The sequence below is a fragment of the Rutilus rutilus genome (genome assembly GCF_951802725.1).
Source record: "Rutilus rutilus genome assembly, chromosome: 13".
In the NCBI taxonomy this organism is placed as follows: Eukaryota; Metazoa; Chordata; class Actinopteri; order Cypriniformes; family Leuciscidae; genus Rutilus; species Rutilus rutilus.
Window position 1 is genome coordinate 24,379,010 of NC_140218.1, and position 15,074 is coordinate 24,394,083.

The 15,074-nt window shown below is 37.9% G+C and overlaps 1 protein-coding gene across 4 annotated transcripts in view; it reads right to left on the minus strand.

The window, feature by feature from the left end:
• Positions 1-519: 519 nt before the first annotated feature.
• nol4lb (nucleolar protein 4-like b) overlaps positions 520-15,074 on the minus strand; it is a 100,135-nt gene continuing 85,580 nt past the window's right edge. For 3 of the 4 annotated variants that reach the window (XM_084427858.1, XM_084427857.1, XM_084427860.1), the window contains 6 exons: positions 7,948-8,300; positions 6,638-6,817; positions 6,249-6,437; positions 5,205-5,324; positions 4,867-5,071; positions 520-1,989 (listed from right to left, as the gene is read on the minus strand). In XM_084427858.1, coding sequence (XP_084283984.1) covers positions 1,772-1,989; positions 4,867-5,071; positions 5,205-5,324; positions 6,249-6,437; positions 6,638-6,817; positions 7,948-8,300 — 1,265 coding nt within the window. In that variant the 3' untranslated portion in view covers positions 520-1,771. The remainder of the gene's footprint in view (positions 1,990-4,866; positions 5,072-5,204; positions 5,325-6,248; positions 6,438-6,637; positions 6,818-7,947; positions 8,301-15,074) is intronic. The other variant, XM_084427859.1, reaches the window with a different exon arrangement.

A 15,074-nucleotide genomic window follows, 5' to 3' on the forward strand; every position in this document is an offset into this window, starting at 1 on the left:
TCTGAAGGCTCCTCAGCGGGGGGGGTCATGGTAGCCTCTCTGTGTTAGTCTGTCTCCTTTAGGGCCAGAAATGCGTTTGATTATCTTCTGCATTGCGATTTTCTTTCTCCATCCCCCACTAGCAGTGCATCACGGAGCCGCAGAGCTCCTCAATCATAGATTAGCACTGCCTCTGTGTGCAAAATGGAGCAAATTACAGTGACACTACTGTCAGTCAGTCCCTAACCAAATCAACCTCGCTAACTACACATTTTTTAACCTCTCCTGCTGGATATTCAGTTCTCTAAAGACCCTTTAGCATGTCTGTTCGTGTCGTATGCGTGTTTGTGTGTGAGTGTGTGTGTGTGTGCGTGCGCCAAGCTCTTGTGCCAATGATTTGATCCCAGTTGATCTCGAGATTTAAGCACACACCGCGCTTTTAGAACAAATCAAACAAAAGCAAACACAAGCAGCCCTCGGTATCAAATCAAACACTCTCGACCAGAATGCAAAACTGCAGGTTTTTTTTGTATCTTTCTTCTGGATTTGGCTTTCTTTTCTTTTTTTTCGCCTTATTTTTTCACCTTGAGGTGCTGTGGTTGTGTTTGGGAGGCTTGAGGTTTCAGGTCTGTGGCGTTACGTTGGAGTCCATAGCAGCAGAGTGGATTAATGGCCATTAAGAAAAGTCAACAGATAAAAGACTAACAGCTTCCATCCCGGATCCTTCCTCTCCATCTCCCTCCAAAGTAGAATAATAAGCTGGAGGAGGAGAGGACGTACAGGAGAAATGGAAGGACACATAAAGAAGAGGAGAACAGGAGGTGACACGTACGGAGGACACAAAGTCACTGTGAAACCGAAGGGTTTAAATGCATCAGGAAGGGTCCAGTCCCAAAACAAGTCCAGTGTATTTTTTGCGATCAATACCTTGAAATGGATCAGAATATATACAACACATTTGAAGGATTTGGAAAAGAAAATCTGCACTTCAATTACAGAAACAAATTCACTCCCACTCTCCACTTTCGATGCCCAAATAAGTGGACCGTGAAGTGGAGGATGGACAGGTGATAATTTTCTTCTCCCACATACAGAGGGGGACGCTGGGAGAGAGAGAGAGAGAGAGAGAGAGAGAGAGAGAAGGACAGACAGGCTGAGGTATTTCCAGGTGAGCTTCCACCTGCATATCTAAATGCATAAATTAATGATTCAGAGGTCAGAACGAATGGAAAAGTGCTTCAGAACACAGCGAGTGCTTATTTACAGCAAATACAAAGGTCTCTTAGTTTTCTTCTTGCTCTTTTTCTCTTCTTTTTTTCCATTACACCCCCAAATCAAAAGTGTCTTCATTTAGTTAGTGCTGTCTGGAGGATTGGCGTGCCGTAATTCCTCCTTTGAAGTAGCTAAAAACAAAGAAAATCAGAAATCAATGGCTCTCAGAGGGGCATGAAGGCAGAATGAACGGAGGGAGGTCGTGGAGAAGGCATGAAATGCAGGAGCAGTATGCGGAGAACACATCGAACCGTCCGCCTCAGCACTGCAGTGTCCTTCAGAGATCCATCTCCACGTTTGTCCTCTTCATCCGTAGGTCGTTCTCACTGAAGCTATATGAAAACAAAAGCTTGATGAAGCTGTGTTTTCTCTCTCTTCTAAAATTGTTAAGAGCCAGATGGTTTTCCTTGGTGACCGGAAAACCTCTGACAATGATGATGATCACGTGAGGGACACAGCCAGTTATGTGGTCCAGAGGGACGAGAGATGTATGTAGACAGAGAGAGCGTTGAAGACCGGTTCAGTTCTGTTGTAGTATGAGGTTCTCCAGCTCATCTGCCGATCGTAGCAGGAAGGCCGCAGACTCACGGTATCCCGCGATCAGCTGACGCACTGCCGCTACCTCTGTATGGCTGAGCTGAGCTGAAGCCCCGCCCCCTCCTCCGTTCCTGCCGAGACTACTAGAGCTTGACGAGGACGAATTCGATGCCAGAGACTTCATACTGAGATCAGTGGGCCCTAAACGGAGAGAGTAAAAATATAATTATGAACATAATCAGAACACAGACTTAGCCGCTCTTAGGGGAGGATCAGATATTGATTTTATGATTAATCTCTAACTGCATTTGAATGACCTCAATATCAATTCTTAAAATCCCAGGATTGATCTTTTACTCTCCTCTAATCTACAGTCCTAAAGGAAATGAAGTCAGTCCAAAATTATTGTGTACTGAAAAATAATGGCACACCCTTGTGTGCTGCATGCAATCACATACTGCATCACCAGTGTAATCCAATCTGTGAAACAAATACTCTTTTAAACTGATTCACTGAATAAAAACATGCAGTGCAAAACACGCAGCCCGATTCATGAACAATTGACTCATAAAAGTCAGTCCTTTAAATAAATAATTCAAAATGACTCTTTCACAAACTTTCCATACTCTTTCATGGGAATTTATTTAACCACAGCGTCAGTTTATAATTTTATAATAATTTAGAATATAAAAAAAAAAAAAAAACTTTTAAGTTTAAATTTAAAGTTTAATTACAGCTGGTTTCCACATTTTACAGCAGTTTTTTGTTGTACTGATTATATATACATTAAACATATGGAAATTGCAATAATATATTATTAATATATTGTTAATAGAAACTGGTAGTGTCAATATAGTTAAATTAATTAACCATAATTCATTTTGTGATTTCAGAAGTTTCAAGAGCTGTATGTTCTTCAATAAAGACAATTATACCATGGTCTGTCTGAATACTTGATTCTTATTGGCTGGAAGGTAAAACCGTTTACAGTTCCATGTCAGTTTAATCACAGTTGTATAATAATGCGCAGTTTTCATTGAAGCACACACACACACACACACACACACGTCACTTGGAGATCGTGGTGCACACACACAGAAACATTTGCTACTGAATCTTTTACTGAATACTGAACCTTTGTTAAGCGACCTTGGGCTTGTGGAAAGATGCTATATAAAATAAAAATCTTGCTTCTTCTTTGAATCGCTACATTATATATTTTTCAGCAAAGAGAGGGTAACATCACTTGGTTTGAAGTAATTAAACTCACAGCTTTATTGTTAATAGAGAGAGACACTGAACAGATTCAGGTAATTCACACACGCATCCCACTCTCTCTCTCTCTCTCTCTCTCTCTCTAGTCTCTCTCTTTTTCGATGATGAATTCAAATTAAGGCGAGACACTACAGGTGAACATTTTTAACTAGCAGATATCACCATGAAACTTTCCCAGTTGATTACCTACATTAAGATGAGAAAAAAATATATTACAAGTTTTCTGTAATTTAATGTTTAAATATGCAAATTAGGCTATATCTAATTAAATATGCACTAATTTGCATATATATAAAAAAAACGAAATCTGAGTATTGGATAAAGCCAGGTTAAAAAATATTTTTTCATTGTGTTCACATATTAGATGGGAAAAAAAATTACAGAGGGATTTATGGATATCTACTTTTGTTATCCTGTAAATCAGAAAATACTGTCAATAGCCTTAAAAGAAAAGATTTTCGCCATGTTTTTTGGAATAAAATGTTATATAAATCAGGCTAGGAATAATATATTTACAAATCCCTCTGTAAATGTCTTCATAATATAACTAGGTACAAGACTGGAAAGTTTGGTGTATATAGGTGCTACTGAAGTGGAGATTTCGGACTTGGAGTATGAGAGAAAAGTCATTTTGAGAAAACGGGCTTTAAAGATTTATCATCAGCCAATGAGATTGCGCATTTAGCCCTTTTACTTTCACGATTGGTTGCTGATAAAAAGGAAATGACCATATTTGGATCCGACAGGATTGTACAGGGGAGAGAGAGAGCTTCGTAACGGTGCATGTGATGACAGGTTGCCGGCAGCGATCGCGGAGCAGCATGTTGATTAAGAACGCCAACTTTTGTTGAATTTATGAGAAATCTACAGACGCAAACAGACAAAGTGTAATAAAATAAAGACCTAAATGTGTATTTCGGACTTTTTTTCACCACAAGTCTGAAAGAAGACATGTTATTGAAGACAAATATACAAAAATCTCAAAATTGACCAGTAAAAAACCCCCAGATGTTTTTGCCTGCCGTGTCTCGTCTTAATGCATCAATTCATTCATTAAAATAAATGTAATCTTACCACACTAATTTATCTGTGTATGATTCAAAGCAGGCAGAATGCTAGATCTAACGAGTCATAACTGAAGAAAATAACCGCCATTTTTACCCTTCCGGTCAAATATTGCGCTGCAAACATCAATAATAGCTGTCAAGGTGTCAGTGCTGGCAAATGACTATGGTATAAGCGGGATAATCCGCGGCTAGCCGTGCATTAAACAATTTGAATGCACTTCGCGGAGGAGTTCTTTTCCTCCACATTGTGCATTAAAATCGTTTAATGCACAGCTAGCTGTGGATTATCCCTAACTTGTTATTGAGGGGAAAAATAGTTATGATTTCAGTTACATCAGTTTCAGTACATCTTGATTGTATGTTTTAAAAAAAAAATCCTTTTATTTAAGTTGGAAATGTTTATATATATATATATATATATATATATATATATATATATATATATATATATAAATAAAAATATTATTATTAATTATGATATCAATAATAATTTAAAAAAAAAATCAGTCATGCTGCTGCCCCTTGGAAGCTTGCTTATGGCCCCCTAGTAGGCCCTGGCACCCTGCTTGAGAACCACTGATTTATGCATCATAGCTCTGCTTTATCATAAAATTAGGTCAAATTTTACAGCAGCATTGCATATATCCTTCACAGACAAGGCAATTGTCTTATTTAGCATTAATAAAGTTTTAAATCAGTTATCACTTATTTTAGGATGCTGCCAGCTTCCTCTCACCATTGGTCTGGGCGGTAGCTGTTGTCAGAGACACAGGGTGTTGCATGCTGGCACACAGTCCACCGTAACCCCTGTAACTGTAGTTGAGGCCTCCATTGATGTATAGCTGGTCCTGGGAGTAGGCTGAGGCAGCAAGGGAGTATGCAGACTGGGTCAGAGAGACTGGCTCACGAGAGACCGCCTTTTCCAGAGATACTGGGTCCTCCTGAGAGAGAAAGAGACAGATATATCAGACTAACTTGGTTTTAAAATAAAGAGAGACAAAATAATATACTAAGACATCTATCTACAAGGTTCACAAGTACCTGCATCACACACACTTCTACAACACTACTTACGTGTGCCTGGTAGACATCCAAGCGCATTCTTTTGGCAGCTTTGCGTGATTCGCTCTCACAGGCAGCTGCTAGAATGTTTTCAGCCATGGCTGAGGTCAGGTGGGGTGGCGTGGGTCGAGTCTGCTAGCACACACACAGCATATTTAATATATTATTTCTCAGAATTGTCTATTTTTATGTTTAATATGCTATACACTACTGTTCAAACGTTTGGGGTAGGACATTTTTTTTATGTTTTTAAAAGTCTCTTATGCTAACCAAGGCTGTATTTATGAATACAGCAAAAAGAGTAATATTCTAAAGTATTATTACAATTTGAGCTAGCTGTTTTCTATTTGAATAGATTTTAAAATGTCATTTATTCTTGTCTTCCAGTCTTCAGTGTCACATAATCCTTCAGAAATAATTTTAAATGGCTGATTTAGTGCGCAAGAAACATCTTATTATCATCATCATATTAAAACTGTTTTGTTTTGTTTTGCTTCATATTTTTATGGAAACTGAGATCTACAGTTTTTCAGGATTATTCATTTCAGGATTCTTTGACAGACTTTGGAATGGTAGTGTATACACTATTTTTGTACAGATATCTGAAAACAATTTTGTGTCAAGAAATGTTACCTTGCTGTATAGAAACTTAACAGTTTTGAACTTAATTTAGAAAAATGTGTCTAATATGAAAAACATCTTTATATCAAGCAATACATTTGCATAATTAGTCTAAATTAATTATGTAATTATTTCTACTTTGTAGCTAAACTTGTGTTGGACAAATGAAATTCCTCTGTTAAATTTCTTAGAATTTTAACATGGTAATCTAAACTTTAAAAAACACCAATTTAATATTAAGAGGGACTAATTCAATTAAAAAATTCAACTGAATTATATTCAAATGAATATTAATTTAGAATTTTTGCATCATCACTAAACAAAACTGTATTTCTCAGTATCTGCACTGTACTGTGTTGGCCACCAGGGAGCGATATAAGTCATCTAACCATACCAAAAAACTGAAGTGGCAGCTGAACGTGGCAGTGTGTGTACCTCCATGCCGTTTTTCTTCATGCGGCGGCAGGATTTGAGGTAGGTGCGGATGCGTTTGCGAGCACGCTCCTGGAACTCTGGGAACTGACGGCTGCAGGATTCAATAATGGCCTGGATCTTCTCTTTAGGCTGTTTAGAGATTGGCACCATACGGTCCAGGTTCTCATCCACAAAGAGACGTACAAACATCTAAACGGAGAGAGAAAATTAGGTCAGCTCGCCAAATTAATTCCTTAAATGAAGTGTAAGGAATGAGTGAAAACCACACATAAAACATGCATTGAGGAACTGCAGTTTAACTTGCAAACAGAAAACACATGGTTTACTGCGAGATTGTACAGTTCTTTTTATGCAGTAGAAAATCATCAGCTGAATGTTCTGATACTCACATTAAAGGCCTTCAACCTCTCTGGATCCACTCCTTCTACATCATTGATCTTATCGCTATCGTCGTGGTCATCATGGTCATCGTCATCATCATCAGCCGCCTGAGACCGACCAACAGTCAGATCTTCAGCACATATCTCCATTTTTATTGAATCATAGCTGCCTGAACTGTATTGAGGAGACTATATAAACACACAAAGAAACCAATATAAGTCTTGTGTCTGCAAGAGCATACATGATCAGAAAGGCTTTCTAAGGAGGACACGGACTGAAAGATGCATAAAGAAAGACGATATCTACCAATGAGGCCATTCATGGCCACCTATGACGCTTGGGCTGATGAAAACACGTCTTCAAGGTCTAACCATGTTATTCAGACGTTCACAGAATCGAGCGTCTTGTACTGCATTTCAGATCGTGAATCCGTTCATTTGAAAGATAGTTTTGCACTCTTCTTTTTACAAAGACAATACAAATAAAAATGAGACAGGGAGCAACTGAGGCTGACCATGGAGAACAGGAATGTAATGAAAGTTTCTATTCAGACCGGAGCCTTGCTCGACAGATTGTTTAAACCTCTCTGCTTCTGTCTGTATGAAAAATTCTGCTGTGCCAGTAGCTAGCTAACTGAATGAATGAGGTTTAATCAAGCGCCTTTTATGACTGTTGTTTCAACTCGCACTGTACGCTCAAAACAAATAACAATCTGTTGTGAACAAGGGTGAAGGAAAAGTCTACAGTGTGGAAGTAAAATAATGAGTAATGTCTTTGAAAGAAAAAAGCCTGTTGAATTGCACTAATTGAAAAAAATTTATTGCATCAGTGCTTGCATTTTAATGCATTGTATTTTCAGGGCTTGCATTTTTGGGGGCTGAAATTCAGCATGGTTGTATATGTAAGCTGTGAATATTTAAAATGAAACCATTTCATGCACCATTTCATTATTAAAAAATCAATAATCCATATTCACCTTCGGGACTTAATTTCCAAAATGTTCAGTCCATTTAAAAATACCACGTGTAATATTCGATGGACAATTTTCAGCATGCTTTTTGTTTTAAAGACATTAGTCATTATTTTACTTCCACATCAGTAGCAAGTGCTCGAATGTGTATGAGAGTTTATATGCGATCGAGATGAACAACTAAGGATGTCAAAAGGTCAGGTACATTGGTTCGAGGTCAACGCTAAATAAAATGCTAATGATACCAGTGAAATTTAACTACTACTGTTATCAACTACTGAAATGTTGGTACTGTGACAACCCTTACCAATTACATTTACCAATTCTTGTTCTAAATGAATGTAATACCTTGTTGTTAAAGTCCCTGATGTCTCGGTCAAGGCGTAGCTCTGAGGATTTGGGGTATTTTCTGCGCAACTCTTCTGCTTGCTCAGGGTTAAAGGTCGCCAGCATGGCGGCAGCACTGGGCAGGGCCTGGCTCAGTCTGTCGCTGAGGTTGACTGGTTGCTGGTCCTCTGAGGATGAGGATGAGGAAGTCGTGCTGAAGTCGAGTGGAGCTGCGGTACCGTTGCCGTTAACCTCGGCGTACGAGCCTGATCCAGGTCCTGTCCCCGTACTGTCGCTCACACCGGCTGCACCTACTGATGGAGGAGTCAGTGTGCGAATCCCATTGCCACTCCCACTTTCAGAAGATGAATCATCTGAAAATATACACAATACACAGTAAAAATTAGTTTTACAACAGACAACACACTGCACTATTCCGACAACATACAGTTTGATAATATTCTGCATGTAATTTCAGCATATTTAGCAACACCAAAACACAAAAATAATGACAATTTCCAAATTTTCAATAATTTCCCAAACATTCACTCCATCAGTCATTGGTCAGAAAAATGGGTAGTTCTGCCAGAAACACTCAGTTGAGCTGCTACATGTTGGGGTCCTTAAACAAAAATGTTTTTAGAAAGTGCCGCAGTTTACAATCTTCAGGGGGGAAAAACAATAAATGGTGACCTTATAGTAATACTGGGGTTGAAAAAAAGTATTTTAACGTTTGAATAAAGGAAATCAACATTAACAGCTAACTTGCTGGTCATATTTTCTCTATGCTAAATGCTTTCCGTTCCAGGCAGATAGCTAACTTCTAACTGTAACACAGCTAACGGCTACTGTCTGCATAGGACACTTTTGACTTCATCTGTAAGTGTGAAGCCTATTTATTGCTTTCTAAAAAATAAAGATGATGCTTTTAAAACACATTTTTTTTGTTGCCCACTGCCAGGGCTTCTTCCTGTCATGCTAACAATGTTAGCATGCTAATGCGCTACACTGGAAGCCTTCACAACCTCTATGAATGACAGCTGGTCTGGATCTACAGTACATCCACTACAAAGTCCATTCTACCAGGCGGCATTTGATGGTGTGTGTGGTGTGTTCAGTGCCTTCCAGTTTATGAAAATTAGTTTATGAAGAGATCCATACCACAGAGTGTCAAAAACAGCACATATACTCAGACTCACAGAAACATCCCACACCTGTGCTTGAAAAACATAACCCCGATATACAAATGCAATATATAATTTGTGAATTTTAATAAAAAAAAGAAGAAAAAAAAAGTGTTCCTTTAAGAAATTACATATACAGCTCATAAATTGCAGCTTCATTATTACAAATACGTACATTTAAAAATATATTTAACACCAAAATAGTCTTGATATAAAATATAATGTAAATTTTAGTCCACCATAAATGCTTGTTAATATATTCAGCAGTACACTTTAACCATATTTAATTATGAAATGACACATAAATATGTATTTAAGTCCTACTTAAGTGGGTTACAAACGATGTGTGCATACAGTTGTAATGCCTACACGTGGCTATAGGGGGAAACAACAGTGAGGGCAGAATTGGGGTCAGAGTAGAGTGCCAGCAGGAAAAACAGAGAGGGAGGAAACGAGAGAGGACAGGATGGATTGGATGTAGAGGAGAGGGCACAGGCCGGTTGGAGAAGGAGGGATGGAGATTGGATGAAAAGAGGGAGGGGGTGATGCAGAGTGAGTTAGGGGAAGAGGGCAGCGGGAAACAGGTCAGAGTCAGGGGCACTGAACATCGATGGAAGGAAGGGAGAGAAGGATGGGGGGATGGTGAAATTATCAGTGGAGGACACTGGATGAGAGGATGTGAGGGAGGAAGATAAAAGAAAGAAAGAGGGATGGAAAAATTAGCCAGAAAGTGAGAGAGAGGCAGAAAAAGAGACATTGAGTGTGTGGAGGGGGTGAGTGTGGCAGAGACAGCGCATATTTATTGGAGTATGAAGAGTATTCATGCAGGGAGAGGAAGGCTGGACTAATGCCTACCAGCTCTGCTAAAAAGCTCTGAAACGTCCACACACGTACACTCACTTTTTCTTGCTATTCCCTACTTCACTGGTCTTTCAGGAAAGATGTTTGAATGACAGATGAGAGAGCTCCCAGTGTAATGTCCATAAAATGTGCGAGTGTGCACACGGGCGCTGCGGTGGACGTGCCTCTTATGCGCTGTGATGTGCTGAATACACTATTTGCTTGCCTCTGCTCAGAAGCGGCTACAGCAGTCAGGCTTTTGAAGTGCAGATACAGGGCCGAGGCTGCTGTTGCGTTTCTCTCGCGTATGTATCGAACGGCTTGCAAATGGCTAGCAGTTACACACTGTAAAAATTTTTAACTGAAAATGAAATGAAAATTGAAAAATGAATGATTTTTTTTGCTTTGGTATGTTCTTCCTGAGCCAGTATTCACTTTTTGCCACACTTGTCAATGGCGAGTGCATTGCGATACTTATATACATCTAAATAATATAAACTTCATTGATTTAATTCTATATATAAAGTTTTATGAAAGACACCTTTTATGGTCACCAAACCTGAATTTATTTGGAGGAAAAATACAGTAAAACATTGATATTGTAAATTATTAAATTACAGTAAAAATAACTGTTTTCTATTTGATTATAATTTAAATGTAATGTATTCCTGTGATGGCAAACCTGATTTTTTTTCAGTGTCAAAAAATCCTTCAGAAATCATTCTAATATGCGGATTTGCTGCTCAAGAAACTTTTTAAAAATATTATCAATGCTAAAAAAAAATTGTGCCGTTTAATATTTTAATGGAAACAGTGATACTTTTTTCAGGATTCTTTGATGAATAGAAAGTTAATTTATTAATAGAACTGCAACCTTTGATCAATTGAATGCATCCTTGCTAAATAAAGGCATTCATTTCTTTAAAAACAAAAACATACTAACTGTTAGTTGATATGATAATTAATATTAATAATATTAAATGTTCTTAATAATATTGTGCCATTATCTTTATGCAAAGTAGTTTTTCAGTCTAAATAGTCGCACATTTATTTTCACCTGTTTTAAATGGGTTGAGACAGATGAGTTGAGTTATTTATGTAAACAATATATTAAATTAAACGGTGGCATTTATTGGTAGATCAGATATTAAATACATGATAACCAATTAAGTAGAAAATGATGAATATAGGTTGAAAATTGTTGCTTAAACTGAAAACAACAACAACAACAACAACAACAACAACTGGCCAGCACTCAAATATTTCATTTCATTTGTCACTTTGGAGTATTAGCTGTGGACCATGAACACACAGAATTCATCTTTGAGATAACTGGACTGATAGGAGTTGTTTTATCATAGTAGTGTAGTATTCAGACCAAACATACAATACAAACTTAAGCAAGGCCACTGGACCGGTGGTTTGATAACCTCCTTAACAAAATATGAATCCCTGAAATAGGTGGCAGCTTCCTGAAGCTCTCCCTTCTCATTTGATGCAAATAATGACGGCCAATAAAACCTCTTAACCGTGTGACAAGCGTGAAATATGATTAGCCCTGGCTCATGTCACTCATCTGGCCCCAGTCCAGGTCACTCCTGAGGAGAGTTTCCCTTTTAATCATCAAACCTACTGCATCTCAACATCATGGGGTTTGACATCCATCCATCCATCCATCCAACCATGATTTTAGGGCAAAATTCTACCCATCCTACAAATACAATTTTTAAAAGTGAGGTCAAAGGCGACTGTAGATTCTGCTGCCTTTTGCAAGTTTGCAACATGTTAAATATTTCATGCAATGTAAAAAACGAAAGAAAAAAACCTACTCTTTTCAACGTTAACTACATTAATGCTGTGTAAAACTTTCAACATCTCTGAGAAAAAGAAAAAAAAACACATTAGGTCGAGTGATTGTCGCTATGTTTATTCCCGTAATTACTCTAACAGGTTTGTGTGTTTGCATGTGACACACACAGACACGCAGAGGGGTGCAGGCACAACAGTCGATAACACCGCTGTGCTTCCTGTCTCAGAATCTCAGTAACGACCAATCAGACGTAATGATCCAGTCTACACAGCAGGGCCTGTCAGGAGTCACCATAACACACACATTTCATCAAGGGGTGCAGGCCATGAGGACAGACTTTTTGTGTACTTTTTGAACACCCCTGCCCCCAACTCTCACACACACATACACGGCATCTAAACAGGGTGGCGTCAAGCAGGAGGAAATGAGAGATGGTGGGCTCATTCCTTGCACACTGTTTTTTTAATTTATGCAGATGACCTCCAATCACTGGGTTCCTCCGATAAACCTGAGCCTGTCAGTCAACTCCCCCCACTGCAGTCTAACATAATCTCTTATTCACCGCAACCTACCACACACATTCCTAACAGCTTCTTCTTCGTCCTTCAATTCTTCAGAATTAAAAGACAAATCGCACACCTCCTCAGCCTTTCAAAGATTTTTCACCATGCAAATTGTCTAAGAGCTAAGCACAGCACTCAGCACTGACGTATATTTAACTATAAAAACGTACATTAATTAACTATAATTATACATTTTAATATCATTTGCATGATAAATTACTTGCAATGTTCCTCATGTGTAAGTTGTAGTGGCTTGTGAAAGTATTCATACCCCTTAATATTATTACAATTTAAAATAATGGTTTTCTATTTTTATATACTTTAAAATACAATTTATTTCTGTGATGCAAAGCTGAATTTTCATCAGCCATTACTCATCAGTCTTCAGTTTCACATGATCCTTCAGAAATCCTTCTAATATGCGGATTTATTATCAATGTTGGAAACAGTTGTGCTGCTTAATATTTTTTATATATTTTTTTTTAACCTGATACTATTCAGGATTCTTTAATGAATAAAAAGTTAAAAAAGAACAGCATTTACGTAACAATATTTCTTTTTGGAAAGAAATGAATACTTTTATCAAGCAAGGATGTGTTAAATTGCTAAAAAGGGATAGTAAAGATTTTTATTTTGAATAAATGCTGTTCTTTTTACATTTTTATTCATCAAATAATCCTGAAAAAATATCACAGGTTCCAAAAATATATTAAGCAGCACAGCTGTTTCCAACATTGATAATAACGGAGTATCAAATCAGCATGTTAGAATATTTGCATCACTGAAATAAATTATATTTTTAAATTATATTTTTAAATTTCATAATATTCATATTTTTGATCAAATAAATGCAGGCTTGATGAGCATAAGAGACTTTTTTCAAAAACATAAAAAATAGTAATGTTTCCAAACTTTTGACCAGTACCACACACACACACACACACACACACACGTATGTATGTATGTATACAGGTATGTATGCATATATGCATGTATGTATGTATATATGTACACACATATATGCGTGTGTGTTTAGTATATAATATTCAGTTAGTACAGCTGGTTTAAAGAAGAAAAATTCACCCCTTCTCATCCTCTTCCACCCCCATCCCTCCATCTCACTTTTGCACAATAGAGACCCACCCTGTCTGCCTGCTCCACCTCTTCTCTCCTCCAGGTTCTTCTTCTAAATAATAATAATAATAAACATACTAATAATGAGAGAGAGATAGAGAGAGAGAGAGAGAGAGAGAGAGAGAGAGAGAGAGAGAGAGAGAGAGAGAGAGAGAGAGAGAGAGAGAGAGAGAGAGAGAGAGAGAGAGAGAGAGAGAAAGAGAGAGAGAGAGAGAGCGAGCTCGGAAATGAAAGAGAGATGGCTGACAGTGCGGTCCAGCTGCTCTGAATGTCACAGTGATTCATTGGGGCATTTAGCGCACTGGGGACAGGAAAACACTGGAGTGTGTGTGTGTGTGTTTAAGAGGGCAAGGGTCTAATAGGCACAAGGGCACACACTACACACACACACACAAACATGCTGATTGAAACCAGGCTCGTTGAGTTGCTGTCAGGTTGTGAGAATGGTCCACAAACAGTCAATCAATGCTTTACCCATGATTCCCCTGGGGTGTGGGGGCAGAGGGCAGGCGGGAAGAGCAGAGTGCTGCATCAGCCACCAGCTGCCAACAAACTCATCATAAAGCACTTCCTCAACACAGATGTAAACAAAAAAACATAAACGCATACTCTCACTTTAAGACATCCAGGTTTCATTTAAAGTACCCCTGCAGTCAATAACTGTATACCTTAAAACTCATCTTTGATCATCAAAATGACATATTTAAAAGTTTGCCTTAAAATAGCTCGACTTTAACTCTACACCTATGCTTAATTTAGTATACGCAGAAACATGAATATGCATATTGGTCTCCGCCTCCACTCAATCACACCAGCTCGGACTACCTGATCCAAGATGAAAACAAGAGATTCATTGTACAGTATAGACAACTTCATTGATTATTTATAATGGAACTTTGTGAGATCTTGAACTGAGATGAGTGAAAGCTTTTTAGTAATTATAAAGGGAGCAGTCTTTGCACGCTTTCTAGGCTATATATAATCTATTCAAAATTTTAATAATATTTGACACATAACAAGGCAAACGCTGTATTACAAAACTAAAGGAGCTGCATACCAAAACAGCATTTTAAGGTTATTTTTTGTGGTGCGAGGCTTGATCAGGGTTGATGCCAAACAATGTAGAGCATTCCAAATCAGTCACTTTTCTATTGTCTTTTCTATACATTCTATTCAAGTAGGATGCTGTCGTAGTGAACTGTGTTTTGGAACAGATCTTATGCAGTATTTAATTATGCAGGTCTTTCAGTTCTCAGTGGGCATTAGAAAATCTGAATAGCCACTCCAAACACCAACCTCAAGTCTCATTCTTTCTTATCAAATCAAAGAAATATGCACTTCTTTTACACTGTTTTGCAATAACAACATGTTAATTAAAACGAACCATAAATCAACCTTTACTTGGCCTAAACACTTATCCTTTTCTGGATTAAGAGCAAACATTTTAATCAATATGATTTAATCTACAACAGCGATTTCATATTTAACAGGAGCCGGTATAAATCAATGTTTTCATTGTAGTCCGGTCTGAGAACATTGATTTAAATAAACGCTACAGATAAAGCATGGCATTAATTAAGGGAATTGTTTCTTTAATGCAGCAATGGGCCAATAAAT